Genomic DNA, 14,554 nt, shown 5'->3' on the forward strand with positions numbered 1-14,554 from the left:
CTTGGGGAGAGACCAAGAGGTTTGGACAAAATGTCGTAAGGGCAGTGGGAGTGTAAGGAGAGCCAGAGCTCAGAGAAAAGCCCAAGTCAGGCAAAGGCAAAGCCCAGATTTTTGAGTCCTGCTCTGCCTCCTGGCACTTTGTGCAGTATCCCTGGGGCAGATCTTTAAGGAATAAGGAGACACAGCTCTCCCCCCTTCTCCCACACCAACCGAAGTGCTGTCTCACCAAGGGCTTTGCACATCCATCACTTCTCACCCCACTGGTTCCCACTTCTTAAAGTCCCGGAATAGGCAAGAAACTAATTCCAAATGCTGCAAATTGGAAGGTAAACCGCTTCATAAACTCTCCAACTTGTGACTCTTTAAGTCCTACTTAAAGCAATCATCCTGAACTCCAGTACCTGCCAGGAAGAGTCCTTCCACACCCAAGGCTGATGAACAGACCTGGCGGGGCAGCCCTCATCAGGAAAGCACTAGGAGACGGGAAGACTGCTTGCTCACAGATGTTTGTCAGAGAAACCTGGCTGAGCAAGAATAAATGAGGGAGGGCCAGGAGGGTAAGAGGTAGAATCCCTGAAGCCACACACTATAAAGTTTTGATCAAATGAAAACAGGGCTGGATTTTAAAACCTCAGGGTCTGAAAGCAGGGTATTATAATGCTTTTCTCTTAAAACAGTACAAGTAAGACCAGAGATCAGACAGCTCTCTAAAGCATGTCTATTTTAAATGCTGAGCACATAAACCAGAAGAAACAGAGGCTGTGTTACTACCAGCTGAAATGCATCTTTAACAGGCAATTTGACCACAAGCTGATTCTACTGAGGAGCTTTTTGCTAGAAGCACAAATTTAAGGACCTCTAATCACTTTATATTGCTTTTTTAAATATTACATTATAACAATTCAAGAAAAAACATACTCCACTAGTGCTTCACATCCTCAGAGAGTTCATCTTAAAATCTGGGAAAGTTTCTATAAATAATGACTTAAGGATTCATTCAAACAAATAAACATAAAATCATACGAAACAACCAGTGATGGTAATGGAATAAATCCAAGAGTTTCAAACCACAAAGTCTATGACCTACTATTATACAATGATGTGCTTAGGCTATGCCATCAAAGCCTGTAAAGCAACAGAAGCAAAAGAAGGGGCAAAAAGGAAATGCTGAAAAAAAATGGATAAAAAAGGAAAAGAAGAAGCCCAATGACATCAGAGAAGCCCGATGTCATCCAAACCTCCTTGTTACTGAGGAGCAGAGAAGACACTCTTGACGTTAACGTGGCTTGAAAGGCCAGTTTTCACTTATGTACAGAGTTAAAAGTTTAAGAAGAAAGGAATAACAATCTAAATTTACCCAATATTTACACGATCTCAAACAGTATCAAAGAAGACTTAGTGACCTGATTTGGAGGCTACTTCCTGTGAAGACAGAGAAAAATGTAGGTCAGTAATTCAAAGAAACTCCACACACATCGGGCCTCTTACCAAAGCATCAGCAACAGCAGCTTCCAGATCTGTACTGGTGCTCAGAACCCTCATGGCGTTCACAGAACCAGGAATTCTTCCTGCCTGGCCGAGCCCAAAGCGGTCTAGGTAAAAAACAAAAGCGAAAATATATGTCATTTTAATTCAAATGTTTTCATTTCTTTGCAATGGCCCTTGCCTCATCCCACTTACTGGACAGAAACACTGAAAAATCTCTAGCCAGGTTTCACTACAATTGGCTTGTAGTTTCAACTACACTTGACTCGTTTACCAGTGGCAGAGGTTACAATGTTCACATTTAATATGGTTGCATCCTGACAACTGAAATGGTTCTTTAATGATATTTTATTTTGGAAAAGTGCCGAGATATAGGCTGGAGAGGGGAACTTATTATAGAAGGGAACTGGGCCATGAGTTGAGCCTTTTCATCTATTTAGCATTCTCTCTAGAGGCAAAAGAAGCCCTGATATTTGGTCAAACTAATTAGAAAGCTCCATGGTTTGATAAATGAGTTCTAATGCAATATGTAATAAACAGATAAAATTTGAATCCAATGTATTACACTGATCTCTGTGCAAATTTTCATTACTGTCACTACTGTTTGTTATTAAGGTCAATTAATTTTAGGTATTTGTTCATCATGATGCCTGTGTCACCAAAGGTTATTTAAAAATCAATGTATTAAAATTCTTTAATCTTCACCACAAAAAGCTAGTATCTTCACTGCAAAACATTAATCATTCCGATAATATAAATTTTTCCAAAGTCCCTCAAAGGGATCTTTATATGTGTGAACAAAATGGACAGAATGCAAAAAAATTTTCCAATTTCAGTGGTTCAAACAACTCTTATAAGCTTATTAATGATCATGGACAATAAAGACTTCTTTCTTTGGCCATTCCATGAGGCTTGCAGGATCTTAGTTCCCTGACCAGAGATGGAATTCGTGCCTCTGGCAGTGAAAGCACTGAATCCCAAAAGACTAACTTTCAGAAGTCCCTTTACATGAACTGTCCAGCCTTCCTTCAGAAAGGCTGAGATTAAAATGATGCAAGAGAAAGTCAGTGTAAATTACACTGGTAAGGGTATCTACTGGTAAAGGTTTTTTCACTTCAGGACAGGGCTTTATTTGGACACAGATTACTCGGAACTCACTGCCCTTGTGAGTCCTCGCTGCTCACCGCTGTGGCAGCTCAAGACAGAGCAATCCAGTAAATGATTCTTAGTTAAAATGTTAAGATTAAAAACACTTTAACAAATAAGACACTGTTTGGACCAGGAAAATCTCCATATTTGTCATATTCTAATAATGAAGGCATTTGGGGGGTGGGGAGCTAAAGTCTATCTTACATAATTGATCTTTCCTATAAAATGATATATTTAAAATTTGGATAGGTAACAAGACATCACCTACAAACTGGTGAACTTTAAAAGTGATGTGTTATTTAGGTTTTTAAAATTGTCAGTTTTGAAACATATCTTCCACTGCCACAGAATGGGGGAAAAAATTTAACTACTAATCAAAAGTTATACAATTATGAATTTTTATAGAGAAACAAAAATTGCATGTTATACTATCCCCTTTTTTAATGTACTTGTTGATTATACTGAATTTCATCATTATGTGTATGTTTAAAAGGTGATAATACTGTATAAAATCAATTATATTTCTCTCTATAATATAAATTATCAGTTCAAATATGAAACAATTAGAAATTTGAGATTTATGATGCACAATTTTATAAATGATCATTGTTCAAGTCTTTCGCTTTTTTCATTAAAAAAGGGTAGATAGTAAGGGATTTATGAGTAACAGAATGAAAGTAATCCAGTTATAAGCCATTTAGAAATTACCCAGCATAAACTTAAATAAAACATAATCTTAAAAAAAAAATAGATCTCATGCCAGCAAATCTTGCTCCAGGGATAAGAGTGATTCTTCAGACACAAAATTAAAACTGTAAGAACAAAGCAATTATCCTGTGCTTCTCAGATGTGTTTAGCTTCGCCACACACGGTGACTGCAGATATTTATCATAGATAACTGAATTTCAAATCTTAAGGGGGAAATGTTTGGAGTGAAGAAAATTTATAAGCCTGTTTTTTTCACCAGACCAAAATCTGCTCTATGTTCTCTCTGGTACCATTCAGTTTCCAAGAGATGGCTACATACAACTGTGCCCTCAGCCTGTCCTATAATCTTTAGGGGAATGTCCTAATCAAAGAACACATAATAAAATGCATAGGTGGTTCATTTAGAGAAAAAACAGAGACACTAACTCAGTAAATTGGTCACAGTTGTCATCATCAACAGTCAGATTTAACAGATGATGCTTTGTACTCAGTTGATAAAACTGCAGTCATGAGGGATTATTAGTTTATCAAAATGATGCCAGTTAAATCTGGCAGATTGAGCATTATTGTATGCTTACTTTCTGCCCTAGTGGCCAACCAGGGCATGTTGGGTATTGTTAAAATGGGGTTGAGGCAGTGTTTCAGGTCTGCAGGCTGCAAAGGCTACCTTTGGCCTGACTTGGTTATCGTAATCATGACTTGTTTTTCCATAAAAGTTTCAGGGCAATCCACTTCCTTCAATCCATGTGAAAAGGGGTATGCTATAACTGAACATCTGGTTACTAAACAGTACCTCCAGGTAATGAAAACTGGACAGGAATAACTAGCATTCATAGACATCACTTTACTGGGAGCAAACACTGAGAGACGAAAGCCTCTGTTGGATGAGGTCCATACCCCAATTCTCCTAGGGACCCTTCAGGACACCTATCTGGGGCTGCTGCTTTCCTGCAGGAGGGACTGAAAGCAAGGGTGGAAGTGCTTCCCCATCCTTCTGTTTTAACATAAATATGAACACTAGATAAATGATGTTGTCAAACAAGCTACAAAGCATCTATAGCCTATTAACAGAACCATAAACATTCAACAACTTAAAAAAATAGAAGCACACTGAGGGGGGAAAAATATGAGGTGCATCCATGCCAACTGCTAGCGAATAAGATGGGAACAAATGTGACAATGAGCGTGAGACAGGCATGCATGAACACGTGTTCACCTGACTGCCCCACAGAGTCAGCCGTGGCGAGAGCACTAGTGGACCTGGAATGACGTCGAGAGGCTGCAGGTAAAAGGAACGGCAACACCCACAGGGTTAACACATGAGAACCTCAGACAGCGGCGGCCACAGGCCGGAGGGCACGAGGGCTGCTCCCAACACAGCCGTGCTTCCTCATGGAAAGAGATGGTGTTGGAGATGAATGGACAGCGAGCGCCGATCCCCAGCCTGTGCACCCAGCGGCCTGCACCTCAGGTGCACGTCCACGACAGGAGCCACTATGGCCTCCACGGACTATGCACAGAAAGGACGTCAGGGGCCACACCAGAGGGGCAGCAGCAGCATGGGTTACACCTCTCGTCGGTATGTGATGCACACGCAACCATGCACCATATACAGAAGCGGAGAAGTTCACAATGTTCTCTCAACAGAAACAGCATGAAGTCACAAGAAGGGGCTTTTATATAGAGAATGGGTAGACAACAAGCTCCTACTGTACAGCACAGGGAACTAGGTTCAATATCCTGCAACAAACCATCATGGAAAAGAATATGAACAAAAGAATGTATATAAATGTATAACTGAGTCACTGCTGTATAGCAGTAATTAACACAACCCTGTAAATCAACTATACGTCATTAAAAAAATAATAAAATACTTTATGCTTCACAGAACAAAAATTGATTGATTTTAAAAAGGGAGGGTCAACAACTATAATTCCATTTTCCCTAGTCAACATGTTTGTTGTTATACTGTACAAATATCCTAATTATTAATTACCTCATTGTTTAACTGTTGGAAAGTTAGCTGCAGTAAGTTTAACAGCCTTCCTTGGAGAGGCAGCTCAGAACTCCAGTTGTGAGCACCAGCTCTGTGACACGTAGAGGGTGGGAGACGGCAGGTCCCAGTCAGATCACGACTAGTTGTATGGGCCTTGGGCAAAGTACTAAACCTCTCTGTGTCTTAGTTCTCACCTGCAAAATGGGGCTAACAGTGGTACCCTCCTCTTGGGAGTTAAGACAATTAAGAGAGCTTATACATCAAATACTTGGTTGCACTTGAAACAGCGCCAGGCAAAGAATAAACTGTGGTAGCAATAGAAGCACAGTGCTGGTGGTCACAGCAATGGTCAAGCATAAACTCTACTTTACACTTTGATGTTAAATATTATTTTACTAGCAAGTACTCATAATAATCACATCAATACATCAATCTGAGAAAATATATACCAAACTCCAAACTCGTGTGGAGGGAATGACTTTTAGAAATAATTATGAAATACAGGCTTGGGTCCAAACCTGAATTTATTGACTGGAGTACCACATAACATAAGGCTTTTTCTTACCTCAGGGGGGGAAAAAAAGGAACATGCTTCTAATCATTACTTGGAAAGAACGCAGTGACTGCAACACAGGAAGTTCACAGGTTGCCCAAAGTGACACTAAGCCGTGCTGCCTTCCACCTGCAGAGCCAGAGCCCAGAATCCTCGAATGCTAACACACAGTTACTCATGGAATGGTAAAGCCTCAAACTCTCAATATAACTTTATTTATTTAAGCTCACATCACTTTATGAAACATGCATATCTGCAGGATAAAAGATACTGAACAGCAGAGGTCACCTGGTCAGTGAGGATAAATTTTTATCAGCATGCAAAAGAAAAAGAAAATCCCTAATTTCTCAAGATGCACAAAAATAAGTCAGCAAGCTCTAGAACAGATATTACAAAATAATCACTTTCCTTAAATATGGCAACTGACAAAATATTGTGTAAGACTGAAACAAACAACTCATTTCTTAAACAAGCACTATGGTATCATATCCTTACAGTTTTAAACTGCAAACAGTGTTTAAGCAACACCTGATCTGAAGGTTCCTTATCAAGCTGTCCTTTGGTTCTGTTTCAACAGAACATTCTACGCAAATATGTCATATAACGAGTTCTTTGTCACGTACTCAAGTGAACATCCCACAATGGAATCCAAGTGGACCCACTTACGTAAAAGCCTCACTGACAGCAGAGTCTTAGAGCCCTTAATCTTCCCAAAAGTTGTCACCGTATCCATCTAAATATATATTCATACCATTAAAAGGGTCCAAAACAAGTTTTTAAGAAAAATACAGGATGTCCTAATGGTCCAGTGGTTAAGAATTCACCTCCAATGAGGTGACAAAGGTTTGATCCCTGGTCCAGGAAGATTTCACATGCCACAGGGGCCCGTACACAGTAACTACTGAGCCGACACTCCAGAGCCCGTGCTCTGCAACGAGAAGCCACTGCAATGAGAAGCATGTGCACCACAACTAGAGAGCAACCCCCACTCACTGCAACTAGAGACAGCCTGCACAGCCACAAAGACCCAGCACAGCCAAAAATTACAAAAAACAAAGAAACAAAACCCTACAAACTCAAACTCAATATGCAGTCACCAAAACAGTTACTTCTGTTCCTTTTCTTTTAAAAAGTGAAGGTTGGCTATATAAGTTGATTCAAAGGGGCACTAATACAAAATCTCACTGATTTATATAGGGGGTACAAAATGAATATTAAAGTGAATGAGAATAAGAAGGAAACATCACACCCTCTAAAGGGCACAGGAGGTTCTCTAAGGGGCAGCAACCTCTGGGGTTTGTACATGAATTCTCAGGTCCTATGGTCAAGCCTGGAAGCACGGCCAAGCAGAGTGCTTTCTCCATACCTGGGCCTGGGGAGGCCTCAGAAAGCATTCAGCTCACTTTGGAGGAACAAGAGAAAGACGCCTCAGATGAGGTGGAGGAACAGCCAAGCTCTGAAGTCAGAACTGTGTGATCTGGAGAAAGTGGACTCTTCTCCCAGTCTCGGTGGTGTCATTTGTAAAAGAGGGGCAAGGGTTATGAGCCCACTGAGTGCTCAGAATAGTGCAGGGACATATAAGCACTGCTGCTGTTCTGAGCTGGACAGAAATTTTATAAACAGGTTTAAAAGCACCCCCCTCCCAAAAAAGGCATGGTCTAAAAACTGAGCTGAAAAGATGTTAACTCCTGCCCTGACCACACAGAAGACCATGCTGGTGGCTAGAGATAACAGAAAGAGAAGCATCCACAGCCACATCTCCAGCTGTGGGAGCAGCAATGACACACATCAAAACCCGCGCTGTCACCAGAAAACGCCCGAGTGGAAACTAGGAGCTGGGTCCCTCAGCTCCTCGGAGCCCAGTGAGGACCTCAAGAGTCCAGCACATCTTGCCTGGGCCACAGACCATATGCTAGGGTCACAAAGGCACTTCCATGGGCAGTAACAAACACAGCAATGTCTGAGTGAAATAAAAACACTGAACTGCCTCTAAGAGACAAAATGACCAATAAACAGACTGAATTGTTCAATTCTAAGTTATCTGGAAGGTCAAATCATGAACAAGGATGCATACACAGCCATAATTTGAAGGAAAAAATAACCAGTTCTTAAAGAAAAAAATCATCATTGTTACCCCTGATTTTTTTTTTTTTTTTTTTTTTGAGGATTTTGATCTAATACTTCAGACTGCTGTGCAAAAGCTGGGAGGGTCCAGGTAATTTGTGCCCTTCTCAGGCCCTTGTGCTCAGCAAGTAGGACACTCACACAGGTATCTCCTCACCAAGTCTGGTGGATTGTCTAGAGGGCCCTGCATCTGTTTCCCTGTTCTTTCTGAGAACTCCACGAAGGTCAGTGTTCACGAAGAAGTAGATTTAGATTTTAATTACTGATTTGGGGGAAAAAAAGACCCGGGGAAGAAGTGTATGATATCAGAAGGAGACAGAGAAAAATATTAAGACCTAATGCTTTTGTTCCACCATCCATCTTTCACAGTGACATTTTTATATTTGAAAGACCTGCCTCATAATTAGAGTCAAAGTAACAGACTGTTGAAGTTCACAGCTCCAGATAATAACTTAAGGCCTAGGCTCAAGCATTATTAGATGATTTCTACCTTACTTGGCATGGTTATCATGACAAAAATAGACAACTGCACAACATTAAATATGCCAAACGACTAGAACACAACTACTGAAGAATACAAAACATTTCTTTTTTGTGAAAATATGTGTTAATATGTGTTGATAGTGCAAAGTGAAAAGGTATATGTCCATTTTAGAGAAAGGCAGGATTATTAAAACTAAATAGAAAAAGCAAATTCAATATTTATAAAGGATACATGTTTCTCTTTTTATCTTGTTTTTCCTGAGTACTAGAAATTGTTAAAATACAAATTCTGGCTATAAGAAAAACTGAATGGGGGTGTGTCAGACAGCTCCAACTGGCACCCAACTGGTGATCAGAAGTAATTACATATAATGGGCCATGGCCACCAAATATTGTGATTTTTTTTGTCCTTGGGTGGCAGTGGGTCACAAACATTAAAGAGCTTGTGGAGCCCAGGAAAAAGGTAAATTTCTTAATAATTAACAGTGAAATCGAGGTGTGCTATACATATACTTTGTCAGTTTATCCAAAAGCAATTTGTAGACTGCTCTAAAGAAAGTTTTGAAAGGACTCATTCAACAGAAGGACAGCTGATACTCATGCTGCTTTTCTGATGAACATTCCTACCCCCAGAGTGAACACGTTTAGCTTCCTAAATGTTATCATGATTTTACTTTTTGTCCTTCTTTGAAGTGACTCACACATGGACTGATCGCTTGTAAGATGAAAAGCAAGTTGTAGAAATTCAATGACTGCGGATACGCTCTGAGTTCACTCAAGTCTGAAGCACAGTGATCTCTGGCTGAGCTTCACCTCGCACTGGCAATGACCTCACAGGTGGGCTTTCCCAGCAGCCAGTGGTCCCAAGTGACAACAGTACAGAGTGAGGTGGTGCTTTTTCCCTCTGATAAATAAAAACTGGGAACTGCCAAAATCTGAGCATGCAGAGGGGTACAAGGAAGGGTGGCTCAGGAAGAGATGGAGAGCAGAGGCTCACGGGACAGTGGTGGAGGGACAGAGGCTGGCAGTTGGGCCTGGTGGGGCAGGGCGCTCGGGATGCCCGGCCGGCGGGTACTCACCGAGCGGCGCGAAGCCCCGAGCAGGGCTCGTATCCCGGCTGCTCTCACGGCTGGCATCGCGGCTGCACCCCTGACTCGTGCTGGGTCGAGGGATACGGCTGCTCCGTGCTAGCGTGCAGCATGAGGGGTTTCAGAGAAGGGGAACAAGTTTAATGAAGACAGAGAAACTCACACACGGTCAGTCACATTCTGTTTGCACGATCAGGACATGGCCCATGTCTGGCCCTGCTTGGGCCTCACTGAAAACAACAGGAGGGGTGTAGGCAAAACTCAACTTGCTCACTGCCTCACAAAGCTGTGAACTGCAGCAGGAAGGTGAAATAGCACCTAAAGGTGAGAAAGGCAAAGAAAGTTCTCCAAAGAGCAAATGGTATCAGAAAATACAAGGTCAAAAGTCTTCCAGAGATGATCAGTTTTTATGGCTTTAACTTTTCCACAAGAGGATAATAAAAGGCCATAGTCATTTTCATATGCAATGGGTCTTTAGAAAGATAATTTAATTTGGATTAAAAAACAGAATAAAGGCTCTGGTCACTGAGCTTCATGAACTTACCTAATTAAGAGGGTTCACTGCTCCCAGCCCGGCCATCTTTACAAACAGAAGCCACAAGGACTGACCCAGCTACAGAACCTGCCTACTTCAAACCAGTGTGTAGATGCTGCAAACATAACTACTAAACCAACAAACATAAAGAATCGGGACCAATAACCTTCATTCACTGGCCTTGATGTTAATTCTTGCTTTTTCTATGGGAAGCCAGAAAGATCTGCCTGTCATCCCTCCCCAAGTGCTTTCACTTACCCAGCCTCACACCTAAGTCTATGGCAAGTGGCCTCATAACTTCAATACTCATGCTGAAGATCAGCCACTGGCCTGAGAGGAACTAATTACCTTCTCATGTCATAGGATACTGAGAAGACAGACTCCTACGAAGCCTAAGGGCTAATATAACTTGGCCATAAATCTCAGAAAAGATCATGATGCCCTTATTTTTCAATTTACTTTGAGAAAACAGGAACGCAGTACTGGGAAAATACTCAAACAACTTTGCAAACTGAAAGCGTGTAGCCACTTACATGATAGCTGATGGGAACAATATACACTTCCATCTTGAGAGGATCTACTAATTCTGGACTAGACAGAAATGACTTTGTCAGAAATATAAGAAAAAAATTACCTTGATTCACTGATGTGAAAATAGCAATGTTTACTACATTACAATGAACATAGCCTATGACTTCAGAGCAAAGGTAGATTTATGGCCAAACTACAACAAGAATGTCTTACAAACCAGAATCATAAAACTGCCTGACTTAGAAGAATGTGGAAGTGAAAAGCCAAATCAACTTCCTATTGTGGTCTCTGCTTAGTGCCAGAGGTGAATTAGACCCTAAAGGTACCTAAGTGACATCCAAAAGCTTGGGTCTGTGCTGGTGAGGAAGGCAAGGCCAAGTGCAGGATGCAAGCTGAGTTGTCAGTCAAAACAGGGCTTCATTTGGGATTCTCCAGGAATTCATTTGGGATTCACCAGCCTTCCCTGGTGGCTTAGTCGGTAAAGAGTCTGCCCACAATACAGGAGACCCAGGTTCAATCCCTGGGTCAGGAAGATCCCCTGGAGAAGGAAATGGCAACCCACTCCAGTATTCTTGCCTGGAGAATTCCATGGACAGAGGAGCCTGGGGGGCTACGGTCCATGGGGTCACAAAGAGTTGGACACGACTGAGTACTAACACTTTCATGAATTCCTAAACTTGTCTTTATTTTGCTATAGTGATGTGGAAGCACTGGGTTTTCACTCAAAGCAGCACTAACGACTGAATCAGTAATTTCTGATAACATTCTGAACAACTTCTACAATAAGAGCCAAGGCAACGGGGTGCTAAATGTTTAATTTAGCACCTTAAAAAACTAGGGAGTATCTACTGACCCCTTCAATAAATGACAAGTTGCTTAAAACCTGCAAGTCATATTGCTTATCCTTAGGGGACCAATCCCACTTCCAATGCATAAACGCCCCCTCCAGCTCCATGCTAACTCACTGGTCCAGCCGCTCAGCCTCTCTGGGCCTCAGCCTCCGCTTAGGAAGGTGAGAGAGAGAAAGATTCCCCACCATTTAAATGAAAAGGGTACCGTGAGGTAAGGTACATAATGTAGGTACTTCTGCATTCCTTGCTGAAAGGCATATGTGAAACTCTAGTCCTATTCCACTGCCTACTCCAACACAATCAAAAAGTAGTAAGAGCAGTTCTGATAGTTTTTCACATATGTGCATGCTCAATTGACCATTTTCTTCTAGTTTTTGCCTGATCACATCTGAATTTTTACACAGCTCTCATGCAACACATATATTACAGCAATGGGGTATCTCTGCTCTCTCTGTGGGCTGAGCTTGCTTAGTGAAGACAGTGAAGAGCATGAGAAGGAATAAGCAGACGTGATCTGAAATAACAGCAACCATAATTCTTAACAAGGTTTACTGTCCTGGTGTTTGACCCAGAGAAGGGTCTTTCACCCATTTGTGCTGACTGGCTCCTTTAACATATGGCAGTAGTAGTATGGAAAAAAAGAATGCTGCTTACAATTCTGTTCACGATTTTGCCCCAAGCTTCATTAAAGTACATTTAGTGATGAAACCAACAGTTCAAATATTGGATAATTAAACACAAGAAGAAAAAAATTCCACTTGTAAACCACTTCCAAAGACTAATCTACAAGGAGGATTTAAAAGAAGTATATAAAAGTTTTTCAGACTATAATTAATTAGGTGGTCAAAGCTAAAACACAATATTCTGCATCACTCTGTCTTTTCATTGAGTGCCCACACTGAACTTTCTACATAAGAATCTGTTATGGCAAGGGGTGACAGAGGGGGAAGAGATAATAAAAACACATGTGCCGCCTGAACTTTCTAAAAGCACCATTCTTACGGAGTCTGGAGTCCTGTGCTTACAAGGAATGCTGAGAAGCCTGGAAAAAACCATCTGACTAGTTCTTATTTCTTGAGCAACACTCTACTTTTATGTTTCAAGGGAAATCCTGACTTTTGTCTTTCAAGGTAATACCCTACAAGAACTCCTATCAAAAGCAGAAGTACCAGAAGAATAATAAAAACTAACAAAACTAAAGACATGAATCATCTCTCTAGTTTAGACATTTTCATGTCCTGGTCTTGCACACAGTAGTCTAATCTAACAGCTAAAGCTGACTATTAACTTTAAGTTTTTTAAAAATACATTTAACCAGGAAGTCCAAGAACACTTTTAACATATATCCATGGAACATTAGGGGCAGAGGGTTCAATGTTTTTATAGACTTTTCAATAGATGAGTTGGACAAAGAAGGGAACCAAAGGCAAACTTCCAAAATGTAACTGCTATAGATATCAGCTATTCATGTGACCTTATCATAAGTAGAACAAAACAATTTACACGTACACTCATCTATCCCATTAGTTTATGAAGTAATAGACGTCAAGAAGGAAAAACATGGCAGGGTTTGCCTCTTAAGTTATCCAACAGGAATTAAATTCTATTTTGCTTAAGAAACCTTAAATGCTAAAGTAGAAGAGTTCTGATCTCATTTTCATCACAGATAAGAAAATTTAGTTAAAAAATATTATTTCAAACAAAAATGCACAGATGAACCAATATAATTTGCAGACAACTAGAATCAACTCTCAATGCAAATTCCAAGCCTAGTTTAGCTATGATTAAAACTATTAACTGGTTTGAGGATTACAGAAAATATTCTTAAAAGCTGTTCCTACTTTTTTTGGAGTATTTATATTTAAAGTTGCTATATAATGAATCAAACGTTTATAGACACAAAGCATATACTCAGTATGTATTAAATGAGAGAAGAAACATACGCTCTATTACAGAAATACGCTGATATGACATCTATAAAATGGAATCTTTAAGTAGTAACAGAGGAAGAAGCGGAGATATCCTTTACTTATATATATTTTTATAATCTGTGCATATATGTTCTCACAATGAGCAAATATTTACATAAAATATCTTCTTTAACTAGAATTGCATGTATGACCTCAAAGCTCCACCCAGAACTAATCCTCTTAATGAGCACCAAGGAAACAACTTTCTTCAAAATAATGTTTCAAATCAGAACTCTCTGGAAGGCAACAGGCTCCTATTTAGTTCTTTGTGATGGATGATGTTCCAAAGGACTTCTTTTACATGCTTATGCAATGCTATCTTTTCAACTACTCACAATGCACAGTGCACAATTCACAGTTAAGACCACAGACGACCCGGTCCTAGAGTTATGCTAGGTAATCAAGGTTGGATTATTTCCCAATTTCAAGAAGGCAGTAAAAATGGCATCTTTGATAAATATAAAGAGTAAAATCTCCCCCTCAAACAGAACTTTTACAAGTATAAAACAAATCTGGGTTGCCAAAAGACATTCTATAATCTTAAAAAATTAATTATGGAAAAAGGACAGCTGTAACTTCACACCTAGATTTGAAATCAAATGTATTTCGCAAGCAAAACCCGATCTAAATACACCTATTTTATAGCAACAAATCGGAAATTTAGATATTCTAGTCATGGTATTTTCTCTGGGTGTAGCTACATTACTAGAGCCAAACAGCTGTTCAGCTCAAGGACCATGTGATATAATGCCCATAGAAAGTCAGCATCATATAGAATTAACAAAACCACACTTGATGACATTTCTTACTTGTTTCAGAAATGTTGGTTAAACCAAATCCTATTGATGCTACTTCATAAATAACTGTTCCTGCCTTTCTGAAGCTCAGGCAGCCCTCAAGGACATTTGTGAGCTGGACCCTACCAGTTGTCCTGCCCCCATCTCCCACCTACCCTGTCAAACTTCCTCAGCTACCATCAGAGGAACCACCAGAGGTCCCAGGGTACACTATGCTTCCTGTTGTCTGACTGCTTCTGCACAGGCTCCTCTCTACCTAAGGATACCATTCTCCTCATCTCCCT

At 40.4% G+C, this 14,554-nt stretch overlaps 1 protein-coding gene across 50 annotated transcripts in view; it reads right to left on the reverse strand.

Annotated features, from left to right (window-relative positions):
* Positions 1 to 14,554, reverse strand: part of CLASP1 (cytoplasmic linker associated protein 1) — a 274,282-nt gene that overhangs the window by 64,103 nt on the left and 195,625 nt on the right. For 35 of the 50 annotated variants that reach the window (XM_081576019.1, XM_081576032.1, XM_081576029.1 and 32 more), the window contains one exon: positions 1,489 to 1,592. In XM_081576019.1, the coding sequence (XP_081432145.1) occupies positions 1,489 to 1,592 (104 nt within the window). Of the gene's footprint in view, positions 1 to 1,470; positions 1,593 to 9,577; positions 9,686 to 14,554 lie in introns of all 50 variants that reach the window. The other 15 variants (XM_081576021.1, XM_081576030.1, XM_081576024.1 and 12 more) reach the window with 2 other exon arrangements.

The sequence above is a fragment of the Giraffa tippelskirchi genome, chromosome 3, assembly GCF_054371585.1.
Source record: "Giraffa tippelskirchi isolate mGirTip1 chromosome 3, T2T-mGirTip1v1.2.pri, whole genome shotgun sequence".
NCBI lineage: Eukaryota > Metazoa > Chordata > Mammalia > Artiodactyla > Giraffidae > Giraffa > Giraffa tippelskirchi.